Below are 13,276 nucleotides of genomic sequence, written 5' to 3' on the forward strand. Positions count from 1 at the left end.
ACACTGCAACTGTGAAGGCACAAAGTTACCCAACTACTTCAACGTCCCCTCACAGCGCCAGAGCGGGTTAGGAAGCGATTGAAGGGTGTCCCTCACATCAGGAGTGGAGCCCAGCAAAATCTTACCTGTGTCCTCCAGGAACAGCTGCACCGCCATCAGCACTTTACCCTGGGGCTGCAGGTCAAGCTGTGGAGAGAGAGAGAGAGAGAGAGAGAGAGAGAGAGACTCCAGTGAATATTGTAACTCCCCTCACACAGTTAGACTGAGGGCCCAGGTAAACCGGGACCTACTACATAGACCGCTCCACACCCCAGCCAGAGACCCCACTCTCTCCCTACTAAGTCACTTTGTAATACTCCCCCCCCCCCCGCTCCGATCAGAAAGTCGTGAGTTCTAGGCCCCACTCCAGAAACTTGAGCCCATAATCCAGGCCAACACTGCAGGGCAGTGCTGAGGGAGCGGCACACCATCGGAGAGACAGTACTGCAATGTTAGAGGGGCAGTGCTGAGGGAGCGCCGCACTGTTGGAGGGGCAGTACTGAGAGCACCGCACTGTCGGAGCAGCAGTGCTGAGGGAGCGCCGCACTGTCGGAGCAGCAGTGCTGAGGGAGCGCCGCACTGTCGGAGCTGTCATCTTTCGGATGTGATGTTAAATCAAGGCTCTAGCTCCCTGTTCAGGTGGATATTGAAGATCGCAGGACACAATTGGAAGATCAGTGTCCTTGCCAAGATTCTTCCCTCATCCAATAGCAAAGGAACTGGTTATTCCTTGCCTTGCTGCTCGGGATCTTTCTGTGTGCAATTCATCGCCACGTTCACCTACAGAACAACCAGCAACTTAACTTCAAAAGCAATCGACCATAGGTGAAAGGAGTTGAGGTGTTTGAGAAATTAGATAATGAGAAAGGTTAGGAACAGAGTAAAGCTCCCTCTACACTGTCGCATCAAACACTCCCAGGGCAGGTACAGCACGGGTTAGATACAGAGTAAAGCTCCCTCTACACTGTCGCATCAAACACTCCCAGGACAGGGACAGCACGGGTTAGATACAGAGTAAAGCTCCCTCTACACTGTCGCATCAAACACTCCCAGGACAGGGACAGCACGGGTTAGATACAGAGTAAAGCTCCCTCTACACTGTCGCATCAAACACTCCCAGGGCAGGTACAGCACGGTTTAGATACAGAGTAAAGCTCCCTCTACACTATCCCATCAAACACTCCCAGGGCAGGTACAGCACAGGTTAGATACAGAGTAAAGCTCCCTCTACACTATCCCATCAAACACTCCCAGGGCAGGTACAGCACAGGGTTAGATACAGAGTAAAGCTCCCTCTACACTGTCCCATCAAACACTCCCAGGGCAGGTACAGCACGGGTTAGATACAGAGTAAAGCTCCCACTACACTGTCTCAGTGGATTTATGAAAGGGAAATCGTGTTTGACAAATCTGTTAAGAGTTTTTTGAGGTTGTAACGAGCAGGATAGATAAGTGGGAACCAGTGGATGTAGTATATTTGGATTTTCAGAAGGCATTCGATAATACGCCACACAAGAGGTTATTAAACAAACTTAGGGCTCATGGGATTGGGGGTTATATGCTAGCATGGATTAAGGATTGGTTAACAGACAGAAAACAGAGAGTAGGAATAAATGGGTAATTTTTGCATTGGCATGCTGTAACTAGTGGGGTACCACAAGGATCAGTGCCTGGGCCTCAGCTATTTACAATCTACATCAATGATTTGGATGAGGGGACCAAATGTAATACAGGTAGACTACCCTTTATCCGAACTTCCGAAAACCGAAACCCTCTAAAAACCGAAGGTTTTTTCGGTCAGCGTAAGTCTTGCACGACATGACCAGAGTGGCGCACGACTTACAGGCCTAGCCGGATAAGGGATAGTGTAGCACTTCTGAAAACCGAAATCGCTCAGCGTAAGTCGTGCGCACGACCCCGACCCCCGCCGACCCCCACCCCCGACCGACCCCCGCCGACCCCGACCCCCACCGACCCGACCGACCCACCCTTGCCGACCCCCCGCCGACCCCGACCCCCCGCCGACCCCCACCCTTTCGGATAAAGGATAGTGTATCCTTTATCCGCACTCCCGCAAACTGAATTACTCTGAAAACCGAAGTGTTTTCGCTCACCTTCCGAAATTTTCCGAAAACCGAAACACGGCTGGTCCCGAGGTTTTCGGATAAAGGATAGTCTACCTGTATATCCAAGTTTGCTGATGATATAAAGCTGGGTGGGAATGTAAGTTGTGAGGAGGCTGTAAGGGGATATAGACAAGCTAAGTGAGTGGGCAAGAACATGGCAAATGGAATATAGTGTGGAGAAATGTGAAGTTATCCACTTTGGAAGGAAAAACAGAAAAGCAGAGTATTTTTTAAATGGTGAGATTGGGAAATGTTGGTGTTCAGAGGGACCTGGGTGTCCTTGTACATGAATCGCTGAAAGTTAACATGCAGGTACAGCAAGCAATTAGGAAATCAAATGCTATGTTGGGCTTTTTTAAAAAAGAGGATTTGAGTAGAAGAGTAAAGACGTCTTACTGCAATTATATCGGGCCCTGGTGAGACCACACCTGGAGTATTGTGGACAGTTTTGGTCTCCTTACTGAAGGAAGGATATACTTGCCATAGAGGGAGTGCAACAAAGGTTCACCAGGCTGGTTCCTGGGATGGGGGGATTGTCCTATGAGGAAAGATTGAGTAGACTAGGCCTATATTCTCTAGAGTTTAGAAGAATGAGAGGTGATCTCATTGAAACGTATAAAATTTTTAAGGGGCTTGACAGGGTAGATGCAGGGAGGATGTTTCCCCTGGCTGGGGAGTCTAGAACCAGGGGTCACAGTCTCAGAATAAGGGGTCGGCCATTTAGGACTGAGATGAGGAGGAATTTCTTCACTCAGGAGGGTGGTGAATCTTTGGAATTCTCTACCCCAGAGGGCTGTGGAGGCTCAGTTGTTGAGTTTATTCAAGGCTGAGATCAATAGATTTTTGGATATTAAGGGAATCAAGGGATATGGAGAGAGTGCGGGAAGGTGGAGTTGAGGTAGAAGATCAGCCATGATCTTACTGAATGGCGGAGCAGGCTCGAGGGGCCGAATGGCCGACTCCTGCTCCTATTTCTTATGTTCATCAAACACTCCCAGGGCAGGTACAGCACGGGTTAGATACAGAGTAAAGCTCCCTCTACACTGTCCCATCAAACACTCCCAGGGCAGCTACAGCACGGGTTAGATACAGAGTAAAGCTCCCTCTACACTGTCCCATCAAACACTCCCAGGGCAGGTACAGCACGGGTTAGAGAGAGAGTAAAGCTCCCTCTACACTGTCCCATCAAACACTCCCAGGGCAGGTACAGCATGGGTTAGATACAGAGTAAAGCTCCCTCTACACTGTCCCATCAAACACTCCCAGGGCAGGTACAGCACGGGTTAGATACAGAGTAAAGCTCCCTCTACACTGTCCCATCAAACACTCCCAGGGCAGGTACAGCACGGGTTAGATACAGAGTAAAGCTCCCTCTACACTGTCCCATCAAACACTCCCAGGGCAGGTACAGCGATGGTTCAATGAGAATATAGTTTGACACGGTTTACCCTAAATTCTCTCCCACCCACAGTCCTTTACTTCTGTTCAACCATTTAATGGAGCCAGAAGTTAGAGTCGAGCAGCAAAGGGAATATCTGCTGACCCCTTCCCTCCTGGCCAAGCTGCCTACTTCACACTCTCTTTCTCTGGTGCTTTACAATTGTAGATTTACAGCACTAGCGAGCCCATCGGCATATCGTCCGGTGCTGTACTGTTGAAGCTATCGGATCTACTCCCACTCCCTTGTTGGCACCGCTCCCGGTCCCAGAGGCAGCCTGGACAAAACCAGCCGAGCCATACTAACCCAGAACTCCGCTTTGCTGTTGCCTTTCTTGCAGCGCTCCGAGAGGACGGAGACCCCCACGGTGACCTCAGACAGCGGCTCCTCTGCACTCCTCATCAGCACGATCTGGATCACGCGGCCCTCGTATATGTGAGCGTCAAAGGAAGACTTCCACTCCGGGTACATTGTCGGCTTCTTCTGAACCAGCGTTTTCCCACGTTCTGCTCAACAACAAATAACACGGCTCAACACCAGGTAGGGAGGGATTACGAAACGCCGTGTCACGCCACAAGGGATCTCCGGGATCGGGCTGGGGCCGCTCGGCTCCACTCCGGGATGGGGCCGCTCGGCTCCGCTCTAGGATCGGGCCGGGGCCGCTCGGCTCCGCTCCGGATCGGGCTGGGGCCGCTCGGCTCCGGGATCGGGCCAGGGCCGCTCGGCTCCGCTCCGGGATTGGGTCGGGGCCGCTCGGCTCTGCTCGGCTCCGGGATTGGGATCGGGCCGGGGCGACATTCTTACCTGTTGTCAAGGCTTCCTTCATCTTTACGGCGACAAACGGCTGCTGAATCTCGGCTGAATTCAGGACCGGCCCCACCTCGTAGGAGTTGAATGAGAGGCGAAGAAATGGAGACATGGCTCACACGTCGGGGGCTCTGGAGAGTGAGGAGAAACAGAATTAAAACACAGGCAGAATGTTTGTGACAATCAAAACTTTAAATACATCCAGCCTGATGTGTCTCGGCACTCCATCGAAGGCTGACTCCACCCCAGGTACTAGACACTGGCAGAGTGAGTGAGGCGGACAGCAAACCACCGGCGATCACCCAGTGCCCATACACCACCGCAAAACCGTACAGTGACAGACCTGTCCCCACCAGTACTGTACCCCAGTGTTATACAGAGACAGACCTGTACCCACCAGTACTGTACCCCAGTGTTACACAGTGACAGACCTGTACCCACCAGTACTGTACCCCAGTGTTATACAGAGACAGACCTGTACCCACCAGTACTGTACCCCAGTGTTACACAGTGACAGACCTGTACCCACCAGTACTGTACCCCAATGTTACACAGTGACAGATCTGTACCCACCAGTACTGTACCCCAATGTTATACAGTGACAGACCTGTACCCACTAGTACTGTATCCCAGTGTTATACAGCGACAGACCTGTACCCACCAGTACTGCGAGTGCGAGTAGCAGAGTGCGCCGTTGAGAGTTTGGTCTCAGGATTAGCAGACATCGCGGAGGCGGAACAGCGAGGCCCAGTCGAGGCAGCCAGGAGCAGCAGCGGGTGTTGAGTCGAGTCGGAGCAGCGAGGCGAGGCCCAGTCTAAACAGGCTCCACAGGCAACATTCCAAGGGGAGGTCAGAATTCAAAAGTGACATCACAGCCAAGCTGGTAGGTGATTGGCGAGTACTTTTCCTTCCCTTTTAAACCTTTATAAGTTGGTAAGTTCAATTAAATAGAGGTGCGATATTCATCATCTAGAATCGGGGCAGAGGGTATTTAAAAATAATAATTAATTTAATTACATAGAATGGGAGAGCAGGTGATGTGTTACTGCTGCAGTATGTGGGAGCTGGTGGACACCATTGATGTTCACAGTGATCACATTTGCAGTAAGTGTTGGCTACTCGAGGAACTCTGGCTCCGTGTTGATGAGCTGGAGTCCGAGCTTCAAACACTGCGACACATCAGGGAGGGGGAGAGTTACCTGGACTCTGTTTCAGGAAGTAGTCACACCAATTAGATTAACTAATTCAGATGTATTCCGTGGTCAGGGACAGGAGGGTGTGACTGAGTGAGGCGGGTACGGGGATTCTGGAGGTAGTGTTGGAGGAGCCGCAGCCCTTGCTCTTGTCCAACAGGTTCGAGGCTCTTGCTCCCTGTGGGGACGGGAACAGGGACTGCAGGGAGGATGAGCAACCTGACCACAGCACCGTGGAACGAGGGGCCATTCAAGTGGGGGGAGTAAAAAGAAATGTTGTAGTGGTAGGGGATAGTATCATTAGGGGGATAGATAGGGTTCTTTGCAGCCGAGAGCGAGAGTCCTGAAGGCTGTGTTGCCTGCCCGGTGCCAGGGTTAAGGACATCTCCTCTGGGCTGGAGAGAAACTTGGAGTGGGAGGGGGCGGATCCAGTTGTCGTGGTCCATGTTGGTACCAACGACATAGATAGGACAAGGAAAGAGGTTCTGCTGAGGGAGTATGAGCAGCTAGGGGCCAAATTAAAAAGCAGAACCACAAGGGTAATAATCTCTGAATTACTAGCTCAGCCATGAGCAAATTTGGCTTGGGTAAATAAAATCAGAGAGTTAAATGCGTGGCTCAAAGTCTGGTGTGGGAGAAATGGCTTTTGCTTCTTGGGACACTGGCACCAGTACTGGGATGGGAGAGAGCTGTTCCGTTGGGATGGACTTCACTTGACCAGTGCTGGGACTAGAATCCTGGCGAATCAAATAACTAGGGCTGTAGAGAGGGCTTTAAACTAATTAGTGGGGGGGAGGTTTCAAGGGAGCGAAAAATAAAAATGGCAGCGGAGAAGGCAATAGAGCAAGGTAGCAGTGGGGGAATTAAAAACCAGAGCGTGTCAGGAAGGGACAGAATGTATAAAGATAAAGGTAGAGTAGTAAAGGGGGTAAAAGCAGGAATAAATTGTCACAAAACATATTTAAAAGTTCTTTACCCGAATGCACGCAGCATTCGTAACAAAATAGACGAGTTGACGGTACAAATAACTACACATGAGTATGATCTGGTGGCCATTACAGAAACATGGCTGCAAGGTGACCATGACTGGGAACTAAACATCCAGGGGTATTTGACAATTAGGAAGGAAAGGGAGGTGGGGTGGCTATGTTAATAAAGGATGGAATCACTGATAGTGAGAAATGATATTGGGTCAAAGGATCAGGATAGTGAAACAGTTTGGGTGGAGATAAGGAATAAGGAGGGGAAAAAGTCACTAGTGGGCGTAGTCTATAGGCCTCCTAACAGTTGCAACTCTATTGGTCGGAGTATAAATCAGGAAATAGTTGGGGCTTGTAATAAGGGAACAGCTATAATCATGGGAGATTTTAACTTTCATATTGACTGAACTAATCAAATTGGGCAGGGCAGCCTTGAGGAAGAGTTCATAGAGTGCATTAGGGACGGGTTCCTTGAGCAGTATGTTACTGAACCAACTAGGGGGCAGGCAATCTTAGATCTGGTCCTGTGTAATGAGACAGGATTAATAATAAATGTCCTAGTAAAGGATCCCCTTGGAATGAGTGACCATAACATGGTTGAATTCCAAATTCAGTTGGAGGGTGAGAGAGTTGGATCTCAAACCAGCGTACAGGAAACTTTGGTTTATCCGGAGGTTGTATGCCTGGAAACCTCGATCTAATGGCAGAAATCAGCAGCCGTTTTGGTTAGGTTTTTTTCCTTCTCCTAGCATTTTTTTGACAGTCAGGCTCTGGAAAGCGTCATGGTACGGGCCGAGTGTTTACAAGCTGTTGCTAAGCAACAGTGTTTGTTGTCAGATACGGAGATGAAAACCTCCTATCCTTCAACATTAGCGCTGGTCTATCCGGAAGTTTTGATAGATCGGCAGCAGCTCGGTCCCGTCGGTGCCGGATATTAGAACTTTTCCTGTACGAAGCTTAAATAAAGGAGACTATGAAGGTATGAGAGCAGAGTTGACTAAAGTGGACTGGGAAAATAGATTAAGGTGTAAGACGGTACATGAGCAGTGGTGTACATTCAAAAGGGGCGTAAAAGAAAAGACCGCCATCCGTGGCTAAATAAAGTAATAAAGGATAATATCCGACTGAAAACAAGGGCATATAAAGTAGCTAAATCTAGTGGGAGGATAGAAGATTGGGAAGCATTTAAAAGCCAAAGAATAACTAAAAGATTAATTAAGAAAGGGAAGATAGATTATGAAAGTAAACTAGCAAAAAATATAAAAACAGATCGCAAGAGTTTCTACAGTTATATAAAAAGAAAAAGGGTGGCTAAAGTGAATGTTGGTCCCTTAGAAGACGAGACCGGGAAATTAGTGGTGGGGAACATGGAGATGGCAGAAACGCTGAACAAATATTTTGTATCAGTCTTTACAGTAGAGGACACTAAAAATATCCCAACACTGGACAAACAGGGGGCTATGGGGGGGGGGGGGGGGGGGGGGGGGGGGGGGAGGGAGCTAAACACGATTAAAATCACCAAGGAGGTGGTACTCGGTAAGATAATGGGACTAAAGGCGGATAAATCCCCTGGACCTGATGGCTGACATCCTAGGGTCTTGAGAGAAGTAGCGGTAGGGATTGTGGATGCATTGGTGGTAATTTTCCAAAACTCCCTGGATTCAGGAAAGGTCCCAGCAGATTGGAAAACTGCTAATGTAACGCCCTTATTTAAAAAGGGAGGCAGACAAAAGGCTGGAAACTATAGACCGGTTAGCCTAACATCTGTGGTTGGTAAAATGTTGGAGTCCATTATTAAGGAAGCAGTAACAGGACATTTGGATAAGCATAATTTAATCAGACAGAGTCAGCATGGTTTTACGAAGGGGAAGTCATGTTTGACAAATTTGCTCGAATTCTTTGAGGACGTAACAAACAGGGTGGATAAAGGGGAACCAGTGGATGTGGTGTATTTGGACTTCCAAAAGACATTTGACAAGGTGCCACACAAAAGATTACTGCACAAGATAAAAAATCACGGGATTGGGGGTAATATACTGGCATGGGTGGAAGATTGGCTATCTAACAGAAAACTGAGAGTTGGGATAAATGGTTCATTCTCGGGTTGGCAATCAGTAACTAGTGGTGTTCCGCAGGGGTCGGTGCTGGGACCCCAACTCTTTACAATCTATATTAACGATTTGGAGGAAGGGACCGAGTGCAATGTATCCAAGTTTGCCGATGATACAAAGATGGGAGGGAAAGCAGTGAGTGAGGAGGACATAAAAAACCTGCAAAAGGACAGACAGGCTAAGTGAGTGGGCAGAGATTTGGCAGATGGAATATAATGTTGGAAAGTGTGAGGTTATGCACTTTGGCAGAAAAAATCAAAGAGCAAGTTATTATCTAAATGGAGAGAAACTGCAAAGTGTTACAGTACAAAGGGATCTGGGGGTCCTGGTGCATGAAACACAGAAGGTTAGTATGCAGGTACAGCAGGTGATCAGGAAGGCCAATGGAATCTTGGCTTTTATTGCAAGGGGGATGGAGTATAAAAGCAGGGAAGTCTTGCTGCAGTTATACAGGGTACTGGTGAGGCCACACCTGGAATATTACGTACAGTTTTGGTTTCCATATTTAAGAAAAGATATACTTGCTCTCGAGGCCGTTCAGAGAAGGTTCACTCGGTTGATTCTGAAGATGAGGGGGTTGACTTATGAGGAAAGGTTGAGTAGGTTGGGCCTCTACTCATTGGAATTCAGAAGAATGAGAGGCGATCTTATCGAAACATATAAGATAGTGAGGGGACTTGATCGGGTGGATGCGGTGAGGATGTTTCCACTGATGGGTGAGACTAGAACTAGGGGCATAATCTTAGAATAAGGGGCTGCCCTTTCAAAACTGAGATGAGGAGAAACTTCTTCACCCAGAGGGTAGTAAATCTATGGAATTTGCTACCTTAGAGAGCTGTGGAAGCTGCGACAATGGCCCAGTAATTCCGTTCCAAACGCGTGAGTACGGTCGGGGTACTCACGCGTCTGGCCGGAGGAAATGCCGGTTTTCAGCATGCACAGCGCATGCGGAGAAAACCGGCATTTCCTGTCCTCTGAATGAAGGGGTTCAGAGGCACAGCGCGTGCGACTGCACAGGCAGCGCGTGCGCAGTGAACTTCGTCGATTTCATTCATGGATTCAGTGAGGTTAAGTCCTTACAACTTACACATGAAAAAAGCATGTGTAAAGTTGCTCCAGAGGCTGCGGAGGAAGATATATTTTATCGTGGAGCTTCTGAAAGGCAATATTTGTGTTTGGGAAAGGGAGGAAAGTTATTTTAAGAAATGATGAGGTAAGTTTTAAAGTTTAATTTTTTTTTTTGTTTTTTTTTTTGAACGGGTTTTCAGTACTGTAGGTAGAAGGAGCAATTGTGGCTGTGTGAATTGAATTTGCTGTGTTTATTAAATGTGAAAATGACTGTTCTAAAATGAATAATGTAACATTTCCAACATTTTTAAGAAAGAAACTTCATCAGTAATATATTCTTTTAAGTAATTATGTATGTATGTCCGTATATATTCCTTTACGTATATGTATATATATATATATTCCTTTACTTATGTGTATGAATGTATGTATTTTCCAATAAGTTACTTTCTCTGAAAGTCATAATTAAATACATACATTCATACACATAAGTAAAGGAATATATACATATACATATACGCAAAGGAATATATACAGACATACATACATAATTACTTAAAATATATTACTGATGAAAAGTTTCTTTCTTAAAAATGTTGGAGTCATTTTCACATTTAATAAACACAGCAAATTCAATTCACATAGCCACAATTGCTCCTTCTACCTACAGTACTGAAAACCCGTTTTAAAAAACAAAAATAAACTTTAAAACTTACCTCAGCATTTCTTAAAATAACTTTCCTCCCTTTCCCAAACAAAAATATTGCCTTTCAGAAGCTCCACGATAAAATATATCTTCCTCCGCAGCCTCTGGAGCAACTGTACTCATGCTTTTTCATGTGTAAGTTGTAAGGACTTAACCTCACTGAAAGCATGAATGAAACCGGCGAATTTTACTGCGCACGCGCTGCCTGTGCAGTCGCATGCGTTCTGTCTCTGAACCCCTTCGTTCAGAGGACAGGAAATGCCGGTTTTCCCCGTATGCGCTGTGCATGCTGAAAACCGGCATTTCCTCCGGCCAGACGCGCGAGTACCCCGACCGTACTCACGCGTTTGGAACGGAATTACTGGGCCAACATTTTACATGTCAATAAAATGAAAAATTTAACAATTGCACGATTTGCCCCCTCGCATCTGCGACTGAGGGTCCAAGGAGGTGCATTGCGCAAGAGGTCATCGTCGTACGTATCCTCACACTGTTCCCTTTCGGGAACTGTATGAAGTGGTGGAAGGATTTCTGGCCACGTTAACGCTCCTTCCGTGACCATAACCATCTTCATACCAGCCATTAGGGTGGTTAGTCCTATGGCGTGAGGGTTTTACGGGCTCCCACAACCCATCTGAGGGGGAGGGGGCCACCCACACCCGCAAGTATCCCGCTGGATGTCCACCCAGAATTTATAGTTGGAGCTCCGACTCCACTTGCCGGGACTGTCTGGAGCGGGGCTCGAAACTCTACTCCTTCTGGCCCAGCGGCGGGGATGCTTACCGCTACGCAAAAGGCCCACTCCGCGCAAAAGGTGACACCCATACGTTTCCTGCGCCTTTTCCCTCCCCGTGACTGGAGCCCTATGCTGCCACTTGAAAGACCAAGCTATCATCTGTCCTTTTTGCGGCGCCTTGGACTTCTCATTACCAATGATGAGCAGGCGCTGCGCCTCCACCTCGTTGAGGAGATTGCTGAGGTCATCATCAGTTCAATTGTGAGTTCTTTTAATGCCGTGAATTGTGCTCATTCCAGCCATTTCACATTGCTAATCTGAGTGGGCCTTTGGTGTAGCGTTAGCATCCCCGCCGCTGGGCCACACGGCGTAGGGTTTCTAACCCCGCTCCAGACAGTCCCGGCAAGTGGAGTCGGAGCTCCGGCTCTAAATTCTGGGTAGGCATCCAGTGGGATATTTGCGTCCGTGGGTGTGGGTGGCCCCCCCTCCTCGTATAGCTTGTGGGAGCCCGTAAAACCCTCCCGCCATAGGACTAACCACCCTAATGGCTGGTACAAAGATGGTTACGGTCACGGAAGGAGCGTTAATCACGGCCAGAAATCCTTCCACCACTTCATACAGTTCCCCAAAGGGAACAGTGTGAAGACACGTACGACGACGACGTTGCTAATTAAATAAATGGAATGAAAAAAATGCTTTTAGGGCTTTTAAAAGTCTTTAAATCGCTTTAATTCTGTTTAAAACTACTTCAGATTCTTCAAAATAATGTAAACGTTTTTAAAAGTTTATAAAAGTTACCAAAAGCTTCTTAAAAATACCAAAAACCTATTTAAAATGCTGCTCTACATGTAAAAATACTTTGCAGCTTGTGAGAAGCATTGGGGGCGGGTCCTTTTAAAATGAGACCTCAAGGGGCGTGTCTCACTTGCACTGCGCGCTCCAGGCTTCGCGCTGGCTGCACTCCTGGGCGGCGTGACGTCAGACGCTGCCCGGGAGTCAACATTTTAAAACAGGAATTCCAGGCGTCCCTGAAGCTCAACGGCCGGCGCGTCGGGTAAGTGCAGATCGGGGGCTTGCACGCGCGGCAAGCCCCCGGCCCGAATTTCTGCCCCATTAAATAAATTTAAAACGGAGATAGACAGTTTCCTAGCTGATAAGGGAATAAGGGGTTACGGGGAGCGGGCAGGGAGGTGGACGTGAGTAAGTTCGGATCAGCCATGATCCTATTGAATGGTGGAGCAGGCCCGAGGGGCCGTATGGCCTACTCCTGCTCCTCCTACTTATGTACTGTACCCCAGTGTTATACAGTGACAGACCTGTACCCACCAGTACTGTACCCCAGTTGTTATAAATCTCATCATGAAGAAACGACTCATGAAATAACACTGGACGGTCAGCTGGTGGCGCCGTCCAAGGAGTATAAATACTCGGGCGTGGGCCCAGCTTGCCCAGGGACATTTTGTAAGACAGGAACTAGTGAAGTACAACTAGACTTCTGTGGCGGAACCACCAGAGGATTACGGACAATTGTATATAATTCCTTTTACAGCAATCTAGTACAGCTGGGGGCTGCACCTTTAATGTATCTGTTAACTGTACTAGGGCTTCTTTCCTGTACTCCGCGTGATGACGTCATGCCGTCCGTCATGTGATCTCAACGGCGGGAAGAACGTGATGACGTCAGAGCTCGGAACCTTCTAGCAGTAGAGCTCGGAACCTGCTAGCAGTTGAGCTCGGAACCGTCTAGCTGTTTCCAGAGAGGCTTTCAAGCAGACCAGACCTATTTGCATTGTATCCTACAGTTTCCTGTACAGCTTCGTTTGTTCATTAAATTTTATTGTTTTTGATTTTCTGAGTCGATCTCAATTCTTCGGCTAGGAACCCCAGTTCCTACATTGGTGACCCCGATTTCTTCGAACAATTTTCGTTGAAGTTACATCATGGACACGAACGGCGTCACCCTCAAACTGCCGCAATTTTGGGAGCAACAACCGGCCGCGTGGTTTTTCCAGGCGGAAGCCCAATTTGCAATCCGGGGAGTAGCAGCGGATTCGACCCGTTACTATTACGTG

General features: G+C 48.0%; 1 protein-coding gene across 4 annotated transcripts in view; it reads right to left on the reverse strand.

The window, feature by feature from the left end:
- LOC147111381 (protein kinase C delta type-like) overlaps positions 1-13,276 on the reverse strand; it is a 102,617-nt gene that overhangs the window by 44,140 nt on the left and 45,201 nt on the right. For 2 of the 4 annotated variants that reach the window (XM_086002206.1, XM_086002209.1), the window contains exons 2-4: positions 4,408-4,541; positions 3,910-4,109; positions 126-186 (exon numbers count right to left, since the gene is read on the reverse strand). In XM_086002206.1, coding sequence (XP_085858332.1) covers positions 126-186; positions 3,910-4,109; positions 4,408-4,522 — 376 coding nt within the window. In that variant the 5' untranslated portion in view covers positions 4,523-4,541. Of the gene's footprint in view, positions 1-125; positions 187-3,909; positions 4,110-4,407; positions 4,542-5,071; positions 5,380-13,276 lie in introns of all 4 variants that reach the window. The other 2 variants (XM_086002208.1, XM_086002207.1) reach the window with 2 other exon arrangements.

Source organism: Somniosus microcephalus, chromosome 11 (genome assembly GCF_052327205.1).
Source record: "Somniosus microcephalus isolate GS21.2 chromosome 11, FLI_Smic_1.0, whole genome shotgun sequence".
Lineage (NCBI taxonomy): Eukaryota > Metazoa > Chordata > Chondrichthyes > Squaliformes > Somniosidae > Somniosus > Somniosus microcephalus.